Source organism: Chrysochloris asiatica, unplaced genomic scaffold (genome assembly GCF_000296735.1).
Source record: "Chrysochloris asiatica unplaced genomic scaffold, ChrAsi1.0 scaffold00135, whole genome shotgun sequence".
NCBI classification, from domain to species: domain Eukaryota; kingdom Metazoa; phylum Chordata; class Mammalia; order Afrosoricida; family Chrysochloridae; genus Chrysochloris; species Chrysochloris asiatica.
In genome coordinates, this window is record NW_006408653.1 from 1,416,597 (window position 1) to 1,428,948 (window position 12,352).

A 12,352-nucleotide genomic window follows, 5' to 3' on the forward strand; every position below is an offset into this window, starting at 1 on the left:
TAGGAGGTGGCAATGATGAGGAAAAACCAGGCTGGGCACAGCATTGAAGAAAGCTCATTTCAATGAGTTTGGAGAACAGAAACATTTCACTTAGTGACTAGTTCTCCAGATAGGAATATGTGTCTGAAGAATTGGAGACATTTCCAAATCAATTTCTGACAATTTATTAATCCCATCGAAAACAACGGGAAAGAGATTTGGGGGCGGGGGATCACTGTTATAGCAACAGAAAGCTCTGGTTTGATCCCCATGCATTAAGGGGACATACATGTGCATGTGTGATTCTCACCTTCCATGTAGGCTACCTAGGTCAATTCCTAGCCATGGCACTTAATGTACAGCCACTAGCCATCCATTAGTGCAGGTTTGAGTATTCCTATGATGCTGAACAGGCCTCAATAGAGCTTCCAGACTAGAGAGACTAGAAAGAAAGGCCTGGTGATCTACTTTGGAAAATCAGTCTGTGGACCAGGACAGTCCAGTCCACCACAGGTCATGGTGATGACATAGAACTGGACAGCATCTTATTCTGTTGTGCCTGGCATCACCATGAGTTGGGAGCCAACTTGTCAGCAGCTAACAACACACATATATAAGAAAACTGTGTAGGAACACACAACTATGTGTGACTACACAAAAGCAACTAAGACCTCTAAGTCCAGCTTCAGACAGGATTTTAGACAATAGGAAAAAATAGGTAAGCATAACTCAATAGGACTTTGTCATTCTGAAAACAGTTTATAGTCTTTTCCAGAGAGAAAGGCCCTAACTAAAAGTGGAGGAACAGATGTTGAAAGTGGGCACTAGAGTTCAAGTAGATCAGTAGGAAAATAGCTGAATCTCCCATATTTGAACCCAAGTTGCTACGCAAATGTACAGATGCCATTCAGGGGCGACTTTGAGAAGTGTAGCGGACAGAATAGGTTCCAACCAGTAAAAGGCAGATAGACAAATGTCTCATTTTTTCAAGAAATTTTGCAAGGGTACATTCTAGAAACCACAGGCCAATACATTTCCCATCAATCCCTAGCAAGATTCTGAAATAGATTATTACCCAAGTGTTTGCATTTTAGGGAGCCCAGATATTGTAGTGTTTAAATGCTAGGCTTGCCAAACCGTTGGCAATTCGAACCCACTAGCCTCCCTGAAGAAGAAAGGTGGCAGTCTGCCTCCATAAAGATTTCAGCTTCAGAAACTCTATGGGGTAGTTCTAGTACGTCCTATAGTGTCACTGTCAGTCAGTATTGAAATGACAGCAGCTGGGCAATGGGATTTGCTCTTTGGAAGTTCCCTGGGTTGCACAAACAATTAAATGCTTTTGTTATGGTTGTTAAGTGATGTCAAGTCAATTCTGACCCATAGTGACCCTGTATAGGATTTCCAAAGAGAAACTGGTGAGCTTGAACCACTGATCTTTCAGTTCAAACAACTTTGCAGTCTGACGCATTAGCCCACAGTGACACACCAGGACCCCAATTAAGTGTTTTACTACTAGCCAAAATGATGGCAGTTTGTATACACCCAGAAGTACCTCAGAAGACAGACCTGACTATCTGTTTCCCAAAGGTCACAATTTTGAAAACCTAGTTCAGCTCTGAATACATGGGGTCACCAAGAGCAGGAATCAACTCAATGGCAACTAACAACATAATTGTTGTTGTTAAGTGCTGTCGATTCGATTCCGACCCATAGCGACACTGCATAGGATTCCCAAGGAGCAGCTGGTGAGTTTGAACCGCCGACCTTGCAGTTAAAACTGCTTTGCAGTCTGGCGCAGTAACCCACAGCGCCACACCAGGACTCTTCTTAATAACTTAATAGTAATTCCCTTATTCATTTTCTGATAGAGGTCATAGGGTGGCCATTCAGAAATGGTATTTATTTTGACCGTATTGGCTATTATTTTGTGAATAAATTATAGGATAAGGCCTGGTCTAGCTTCACCATTAATAAGTTGGGTGACTACAGGCAAGTTCCTTAACCTCCTAGGTGTCATTTATGAAAGATGAGACAGGTTCTCTTAGGTCCGCCTCATCTCTTTGACTCCACATTGTAATGAAAAGTGAGCTGGGTGACAACTCAGTCTAGAGGACACAGCCCTGATAGAGTGGTCACACCCTGAGGGTTGTTTAATGTGCCAAGTCTGATGTGTTAAAATGACCAAGGAGAGAACTTGGACTTTGTTTTTGCCTCTTATATGTTGTTGCTAGCTACCATTGAGTTAGCCCCCACATCATGGGACCCCCCTGCACAGTGGAATGAAATGCTACACTGCCCTGTGCCATCCCCATGATTGGTTGCAGACCAAACCATTGTGATCTGTGGAGTTTTCATTAGCTGATTTTTGGAAATAGATTGCCAGTCCTTTCTTTCTAGTCTATCCTAGTCTGGAAGCCCTGCTGAAATCTTTTCTGCACCATAAATAACAACATGCAAGCCCCACTGAGAGAGAGATGGTAGTTGTGCATGAGGTGCTTTGGCTAGGAGTGAAATAAACCTGACTGTCCCACATGGAAGGCAAGAATTCTACTCCCACCCCACCCCCACCTCCACCCCTGCCTGCCCACCCTATGTTCTAGGGTGGCATTCCAGGATAATACACTAGGCTGCAAGGTTAGTTTGAACTAACAAATCAGCAGTTCAAACCCACCGATCGTTCCTTGGAAACCATTTGTTGTCGTTAAGTGTTGTCGAGTCAGTTCCGATCCATAGCGACCCTGTATAGGGTTTCCAAGGAGCAGCTGGTGAGCTTGAACCGCTGACCTTGCAGTTCAAACAGCTTTGCTGTCTGGCGCATTAACCCACAGCACCATACCAGAACTCGATAGACAGGGTCAATATGAGTCACATCCAATTCCAGCACTTAGCAGCAACAGCAACATGTATTTATAACTTAATCCCCAAACTATGAGAGAGCTATGACAGTCATAAAATCAAGACTTAAAATAAGTTGGATGGCCTAGAGAGAGCTTGAACTGAAAGATTAAATTAATTGTCAAGAATGTAAAGCTCTAAATTGAGGGTTCCTAAATGGAGCAAATGATTTGCATTCGACTGCCAGTCTAAAAGCTGAGTTTAAACCCAGCTAGCCGTACCATGAAAGAAGCACCCTGGTGATCCACTTACATTAAGATTGAAGTCAACATGTGGCACAATAGTGAATAATTGCTCTCAGGACTGACTGTGAGGGTTGGAAATGTAAAGGTGGACGTTTTGTGGCAAAAGGAGGGGAGTGATTGACTTTGCAGTCCAGGAGCAGAGGTCCCTGGGACCATCAAGGGAGAAGAGTGGAATGTGGAACCCTACCCAAAGAAACAGTGACACCAGAGATGGAGGCAGAGATGATGACAGGAGAGATGGAGCTGCTGGGGACTCTAGACCCAGAGAGGGAGAGGGGCAGTGTGCTGACTACCAGGGGGCAGGCTTGCAGGTTATACCCTTTGGTTGGTTGATGATGCATGGAGGGGATTGCAACCATGGCAATGAAACAATATACGATAGGATGAATGTAAAGCTAATGTTCTCCCATGTAAACTATCACATAATTCACAATAAAATGTTTAAAAAACAAGAACAAACAAACAAAAAGATTACAGTCAACAAAACCCTATGGAGCAGTTCTTCTCTGTAACCCACGGGGTTACCCTGAGTTGGAATCAACTTGAGGACAGCCACTAGCAACATGTTTAAGTATGGAGGGGAAAAAAATTAACACAAGTGCAGGATAAGGAAGAGATGACAGAGAAGTAGATCATGAGATCATGGTCTGAGACTGAGCTGACCAGCCATTCAAGCTGAAGCAGTGCTGTCATTTAGCTGCTGACAAAAAAGCTAGTGCAACTTAGAGTATTATTAACATTAGAATAATGGTGATATAGTGAGGAACATGAGTTTTACACATTTGAGGAGTACAACAGAATTGTAGAATCCCAGCCCCATCAGATCTTATCATTGGGGTTGTTTTCAATTTGGGGGGCCTTGTCTAGTAGGAGTGTGTGACAAACTGAAGTGTACACAGGAGGGTAGCCAGGATAGGCAACCGTCTGAAAGCCAAGTCCCACAGCAGGTTGAGAGGTGTGGGCATCCAGCCCAAAGTAGGTACCACTGAGATATGGTAAGAGGGAAGAAAAATTAAGATTAAGGCTCTGACCCCTGCCATCACGTCTTTATATTTCTGTTTATCATCTGTATGTCTTTGGGCAAGTTACTCAACTTCCTCTGTGCCTCAGTTTCACCAAATGTGAAGAGGGAATATTAGTCCTATCTCATAGGATTATTATGAATAGAGTCAATAATGGTATAAAAGTTTTATCTGGCAGAGAGAAGCAGTGACGTTAGAGATGGAGGCAGAGATGGGGAGAAAGAGATGGAGCGGCTGGGGGCTCTGTACTCAGGGAGGGAGAGGGGCTGTGTGCTAACGACACAGGGACAGGCTTGTGGGGTGTGCCCTTTTGTTGTTTGATGATGCAGGGAGGGGATTGTAATCATGGCAATGAAATTATATACAATAGCATGAATGAAAAGCTAATGTTCTCCCATGTAAACTATCACATAATTCACAATAAAAACTTTAAAAAACAAAAAAGTTTATCTGGCAGATGGAAAATACTTAATACAAAAACACAGTGAGGATGGTGAAGAGGATGAGGATGACTATATTTCATATCCTCCCCGTGACCCTGTGGAGGAGGAAGGACAATGATTCAGAAGGGAAAGTTAAGACCAGGAGGAAGAAAGAATCTGGTTCTATAAAGAGCTCTTTCAAATAACCAGAACATGTGACGATACCATCCATTTTGAGCTTTAAAGAAATAAGGAGGGGAACCAATAATAAAGGTAACAAGTTCCATCGTTCTCACCCTTCTGTTGGCAAATCTTTGATGGGTTACTCGTTGGGCAACTAACTTGCAAGGTCAGTGCTTCAAACCGTCCCGCTGCTCTGTGGGAGGAAGTTGAGTCTATCAGCTCCCATAAAGATTTGCAGTCTCAGAAACCCTAAGGAGCCATTCTATTCGATCCCACAGGGTCAGTTGGAGTTGAAATTGACTCGATAGTGGTGGGTAAGTGGATAAGGTAAACTTTGAGGACAGTAGATTTTGTTTGTATGCCTTTGGTCTTCTCGGCTTCATAATGAGTGAGAAAGCACATAGGCTTTGTAGTTGTCTTAGTTCTTTGTGCTGCTATGGCAGAAATACCACAAGTGGATGGCTTTAATGAACAGAAATATATTTTCTCACAGTTAGGAGCTAGGAGTCCAAATTCCAGGCACTGGCTTTAAGGAAAGGCTCTCTGTCTCTGCTGGCTCAAGAGGAAGATCCTATCTCCTGTCAGCTTCTGTTCCTAGGTTCTTTGAGGATCGATCATCATATGGCCTGGCATCTACCTTTCCCCATTTGTGTTTTCTTATTATGTGCTGAGCTACTTTTATCTCAAAAGTGATTGGTTTAAAACACACCCTGCAATACTTTGGCCCTATTAACATAACAAATGGGATTGCATCCATAGATATGTCATTAGGTGCTACTGACTCAGTTCTAACTCATAACAACCTTATACACAACAGAATGAAACACTGCCCAGTCCTGCGCCAACCTCATAATCATTGTTACACTGGAGCCCACAGATACAGGATTTAGGATTTACAACACATATTTTGAGAGACACAATTCAATCAATAACAGTAGTCAAATTCCCCAAATGTGAATCTTTGCTCTGTTTTTTAACAATTAGTTGATCTTAGCTTAGCTGAACTTAGTTCACCTCTCTCAGTCCATTTTTCTTTTGTAAAATGAAATAAACTACTTACAGTCCTGAGGAATGTGGACCAGATCTAATATATTTCATGCATATTGGTTAGCATCATGCCAAAGTAGACTAACTTTATAGATAACGTGAGACTAGCAAATTTGAGCCTTTGGGCCTTTTGAATCTCAAGGGGGATGAGGATGTTGGAGTTTGGATGAAAAAACTACTACATCAGCAAGCACATATGCCAAAATTGCACTTATGATACAGATATGGGAGACAGGAAAAATTTGAAAGGCTTTCATATCCTAAAGTCTTGTACTTCTCACAGGAAGGATAAAATAAGAGGAAGGAAAATGGAAATGGAAAATGTATCATTTGTTGAGAATTTACTACATTTTAGTTTCTAGCCTCAGAGTCCCACCAAATTTTCATAATGGTTAGGAAGGGGCAGAATTGATAAGGTTGGATGGGAGTTTTACAATTGCCTTGTACTCTAAAACACTTGACCCTAAAATACTTCTGGACATATTGTGATTCCCTTGTGCTGCTGTTCCCAGTGCTGACCAGAACTAGATCTTGACATCACTCTACCTTTGTCAAAGCATTAAGCCTGAGCAACTTTGCCTAAGATTCTGCTACTGGTGGATGCAGGGCTGTAATTGAGTGTGTGTGTGTGGGGGGGAAGATACGGGAGGGCATCATACCCCTTATGAGAGCACTCCACCACACACTTATGAATTGGCACCTTGAACTGGGGTAGACCAAGGACACTAACAGATAGCCTTTTCTTTCCTGCCTCCCAGTGTGACGGGGTTGGAGTGGACCTAAGCAATATCTTCCTTGAAGGCATTGCCATTCTCAACATCCCCAGCATGTATGGAGGTACCAATCTCTGGGGAGAAACCAAGAAGAACCGAGCTGTGATCTGGGAAAGCAGGAAGGTCGTCACTGACCCCAAGGAACTGAAATTCTGTGTCCAAGGTAAGCCAGGCACTAAGGGTCACTGTTTTAGGTCAGTGGGAGGCGAATTCAGGTGGGGCTGTGAGCAAACTGTGTAAGAACCTATAACAGGTTCCATAAGACAGCACAGAACAATTGGGACCCAGGCTCTGGAGAAATGCTGATTCATCATCCGTGATGTTGTAAGTTTACACCCTAAGAAAACAAAATGATCAAAAAGGGAACCCTGGTAGCATAGTGGGTTACCTGTTGGGCTTTTAACCACAGGGTCAGGAGTTCAAATCTCCCTGTCACCTCATGGGAGAAAGATGAGGCTTTCTGCTCCTGTAAAGATTTACAGCTTCGGAAACCCTACGCAGGGCCGCTATGAGTTGGAACCGACTCGATGGCATGCAACAATCACAAATGAAAGTCGGAAGTCAAATTCTGGGATTCCATGAGTTTAAGAGTCAAATGCTGCTCCTGTCATGGATACAAGTATCTTGCAAGTAACCAAATCGAACAGCCATTTGTCCACCTTCATCCCGATTCACCTATCAACGCCCTCTTCCTGGAAACACATTGCCCACTTGACTTCTAGAATCCACATTTTCTAGGTTTTCCTCCTCCCACTGACCAAACATTCTTAGTCTCTTTTGCCAGTTCTTCTTCTTCTCTTTGACTTCTTTATGCTAGAGCAGAGGTGGAGAACCTTTTTACTGACAAAATTTTTAATGTCATTCATAGGCCATACAAAATTATCAACTAAAAATTAGCCTGTTAGATTTGGTCAAAGATATAATTAACTCACCCATATGATGTGCTGTGGGATAATGCACTGGACTGCAAGGTCGGCAGTTAAATTCACCAGTTGTTCCTCAGAAACCCTACAACAGGGTCGCTATGATTTGAAACCGACTAGATAGCATTTAACAACAGTATGATGGTTGAAACTGTGGTTGGCTTGGCAGGCCCAGACCAAATGATTTCCTAGGTCTTATAGGGAGTCCTGGAGTCCTGGAGTCCTGGTGTGGTGCTGTAGGTTAATGCACTGGACAGCAAAGTTGGTTTGAACTGCAATGTCAGCAGTTCAAGCTCACCAGTCGCTCCTTGGAAGCCCTATACAAGGTTGCTATGGGTCGGAATTGATTCAACAGCACTTAACAACAACAACATAAGGAGTTCTGGTGTGGGTAGCACTGTGGGATAAAGCACTGGACTATAAAGTCGGTTTGAACCACAAGGTCAGCAGTCAAACTCACCAGCCTCTCATTGAAAACCCTATACACGGTTACTATGAGTTGGAACTACTCGATGGCACGTAATAACAACATGGGGCCCACAGACTGGATGTCCACTCTGTGCTAGAGGGTCCACAGGATCACTGTCCTTCTTTTTTCTGTTTGTATTCCAGTTATAAGGTTTTATTTAAATACCTCATGGTGCCAATGGTGCCTAAAAGCATGTCTCCAGCCTCTTCTGTTCTCCAGGCTCATGTGTTCAACAGCCTGTGTACCGTTTCCCCTTGCATGAGGGGGTTTCCAAAGTTCGTGAAAAAATTTCCTTTTCTTTTAATTTTATTTTCCCATGAAGTTTTTGAAGTCTCTTTTACATTTAACATCTCAAGCTCAGCATGGCCAAACTGACCTCCTGGCATCCCTTCCTCATGGAATCCTTCTAACTATGTCCTCCACACACCTCCTTCTTCATCTCAGTTGATGACAACTTCAACCTTCCAATTGCTTGAGCCAAAACACTTGGCACCATCCTTGATTCCTCTTTGTAATCTCACATGTCACATCAACCCATCGGAAAATCTATTGGCTCAACGTTAAAAAAAAACAACAAAAAACTTTAAACAGAAAGAATCATCCAGAATCCAACTGCTTCTCACCGTTTGCATTCTTACCCGCTATCACCTGTGCCCTGGGTGACTGAAAATCTTCCTAGTTGGATCCCCTACTTCTACCCCTTCCCTATACAACCTATTTTCACAACCATATTCAGAGTACATCTATGAGAACACGTTATGGCATTCCTCTGCTCAAAAGCCTGCAGAGGCTCAGAGTGAAAACTAAAGATCTGATGTGACCTTACAGAGCCCTGTGTGGCCTGGCCTCATCTACCTCTGAGACCTCATCTACTGCTCTCTCTCCCAGACATGCTGCCCCCACCAGTCTGACTCCTTAGACACAGCAGGCTACTTCCATGAACAGACTATTCCCTCTGTATGGGTAGTGAGTCTTAAGAGACCATCAACTAGATCTTCTTTTAGCTTATCAGGATTCAGAATATAGCTTTCTGAAAGTGCCCTTAAAACCCCTTTCCAGACATTTCCACTAATGAATCAATGGGGACTCAAATCTCCTGGCAACTCTGATTCCTCTGTTGAGTTGGATGAGTGGGCCCTGTTGCTCCTCACAGATCTCAAATAGGACTAGTGAGCTGCGGGAGAGAAGCCTTGTGTGAAGGCATTGGCAAAGGAACCACACTTAAAGGCAGAAGACCTGGATTCTCATCCAAGTGCTGCCACCAAACCTACTTCTCGGAATCGTAGTCTTCTTTGGTGTAATACTAGCATTTGATATGTAAGTTTTAATAACTGGTTGCATCGGCTGGGCTAGATCATTGGTTCTAGACTGGACCTGCTTGGTGAAAATGCAGGTTCCTGGGCCAAGTACAGATCTACCTAATCACTTTCTGAACTTTTAATGATCTCCCTAGATGACCTTGATTGCTGCCAGGTTTGAGAATCACCGATGTGGACAGATATCCAAAGTCTCTTTCAGGTCTCGCATTCTATAACTCTGTGTCTGTGTTCTTTGATATCCCAGCCTGTTAGCAATAAAACTGGACATAATCCCACCAGTGAATAGTTGGCTGACTATCAAATGGTTGTTTCAGATCCAGTTGTTAGACTAGATAGTTGTCATATTCCAGGACAAGGCCATCAAGAAGCCATTTCCAAACCTCTATCCTTTAAGGGAGGACTCAGGATTCTTTTTTTTTTTAAGGAGTCCCTGGTAGTGCAAATAGTTAAGCACTTGACTACAGTCAAAACGTTGGCTGTTCAAACCCACTACTTGAGGCACTTCAGACGCTAGGTCTGACAATCTGCTTCCCAAAGGTCACGCACAGTCTTCGGAAGGCTAGGGAGCCATTCTACTCTGCACAGATGGGACTGCCAGATGGAATGGTCTCTAGCAATTCACAACAGCAACATAGGTTTTATTTCTCTATTACCTTCTAAAATCCCCATCACGTCATACAGTAAACTTCTCAGTTTACATAAATTATTAAACTGACTAATGTGTTCCTCCTGCCTCCCTTGGCAGAGAAGTTATAGATAGAATTGTAGGTGCTAGAAGCCAATAGGGGAAACACTGAAGCTTGTAGAAAGTTTCTGCAAATTTGCTCACCCTGGTGTACCTACCCAAGCCCCCATTCTAAACTCTAGCCCAGTGAAAACAGAAAAGAAATCAACAAAGTCCTCCTCTTCCTCCTCCTCCTCTTTCCCTCCACATCCTCCCAAGGCTTGGAAAAGCTCTTGCTGAGGTCATATTCTGGTTAGGGCTCAAAGACAATCTTCCTCTTCCTCTTCCATATATTTTCCCCTTCTTCAAGCAAGAAGGAGTGGCCCAGAGTAAAGTGTCTGCTGATTGCTCTTGACCATCATGTACAGGAATCCTCTTCCCCAAATTCCCTCTTTCCCACCCTCAGAATGTGCTTTCATAGCTAAAAATGAAGCTACTTCCTGTTTTTAGATGAGGACAGGAACCAATCAGAGGGGAGACTGAGGAAGGCGCCTGGCTTCTGGGCTTTGCACACATACCAACACTGAGCTTGCTTTTTGAAAAGGCCATGGTCTCATGTCAGTTGAGCTTTGAATGGGAAAAGCTAAAGGGGAAACTTATTTTTGTGGAAAGCATTGCTCTGGAAGTCAGAACACCTGGATTCCAATCCAAAGTCTGTTTCTCACCAGTTATGTGACTTTGGGCAAGTCATCTTCTTAGGTCTTAGTTTTCCTTATATGTAAAATAGGTAGTCTGACAATCATATTTTGAGTTTTTGTTTTTGTTTTCCCCTAGTTTTACAAAATGAAGGTTTGAATGGTATGGATGCCTTCTTGAATAGAGTAGAATGGCAGCTGGCTTCTTTTTTCTGCGTGTTTTGTGCCAGGATTTATAGGCTGGTGACTGAGAAAGCAAGCTAATTCCAACTCATGGAAATCCCACATGTGTCAGAGTCGAATTTGGTTTCATAGAGTTTTCAGTGGCTGGTTTTTTGGAAGTAGATCTCCAGGCCTTTCTTCCAAGGCACTTCTGGGTGGACTTCAACTTCCAACCTTTCAGTCAGACGCATCACTAACTGACCCTGTATGTAATGTGACAGTTACACCTGAACTAGCTGTCCGGTGAAACATGGTGAGAGGTAAAGAATCTCAAGGCTTGGATGCAGATAAAGTACCAAGGACCTGCCACAAAGTCAGGACAGTTCTCATGAGGTTGTGGAGCAAAACTCTAGAAAGCTCTGCCATTGCGTCACTCTGACTCCAGCCCTAGATACAAACGTATGGACTTCCGACACAGTTCTCAAACCGTACGCTGAGCCTCACACCTGTCCCAACCCAGCTTTTCTGAATTGCTCTGGCCTGACATTTGTCCCTGTTAATTTTTACCTATACCTGGCCCCTCTGGCTTTCTGGTATTAGAGTCATTTCTAGGAGTCCCTGAGTGGTGCAAGCAGTTCACACATTCACTTGACAGCTAACTGAAAGGTTGGAAGTTCAGGTCCACCCAGAGATGCCTCAAAAGAAAGACCTGGAGATGTAGCTGTAAAAACATCAGTCACTGAAAACTCTTTAGAGCGCAGTCCTACTGTGACACATGTGAGGTTACCATGAATCAGAATTGATTTGCCAACAACTGGTTAGACAAGACTCTTAAGTAGATAGGGAAAAATCTCCCCAGACTTTCACTAGGTGATAATTTTTCCTCTTCTTATTAAACAAGAAAGGGATACCTTTAGCAGAGGGCATACGTTGAGTCATTTATTCAGTACATACTTCTAAAGCACTTACCTTGTGCCGGGGACCACAGTGCAGTGGTAAGCAAAAATAGCCACAGTCTCTGTAGCCATGAGGACTCCCATCCCTCAAACCCACTGCTGTCAAGTCAATTCTGATTCACAGCAATCCTATAAATAGAAGAATTGCCCCATAGGGACTGCCATATCTCTGTCTTGCAGAGCAGCTGATGGGTTTGAACTGTGGACCTTTTGGTTAGCAGCCCAACACTCTAATCACTGTGCCAACTTCATAGGAACTTCTTGTTGTTGTTATGTGACATGAAGTTGGTTCCAATTCATAGTGAACCTGTCCAGGATTTCCGAGGCTGTAAATCTTTACAGGAGCAGAAAGCATCCTCTTTCTCCCACAGAACAGCTGGTAGTTTCGAACTGCTAACCCTGAGGTTAGCAGCCCAATTCGTAACTACTACGCTACCAGAACTCCTTATGGGGACTTGTTGTTGTTGTTGTTAAGTGCCGTCGAGTCGGTTCCGACCCATAGCGACCCTGTACAGGGTTTCCAAGGGTGTAAATCCTTACGGGAGTAGAAAGCCTCATCTTTCTCCCGCGGAGCGGCTGGTAGTTTCGAACCACTGAC

General features: G+C 43.5%; 1 protein-coding gene across 7 annotated transcripts in view; it reads left to right on the forward strand.

Annotated features, from left to right (window-relative positions):
• DGKG (diacylglycerol kinase, gamma 90kDa) overlaps window positions 1-12,352 on the forward strand; it is a 261,627-nt gene that overhangs the window by 208,266 nt on the left and 41,009 nt on the right. For all 7 annotated transcript variants that reach the window (XM_006869748.1, XM_006869752.1, XM_006869750.1 and 4 more), the window contains one exon: window positions 6,552-6,729. In XM_006869748.1, coding sequence (XP_006869810.1) covers window positions 6,552-6,729 — 178 coding nt within the window. The remainder of the gene's footprint in view (window positions 1-6,551; window positions 6,730-12,352) is intronic.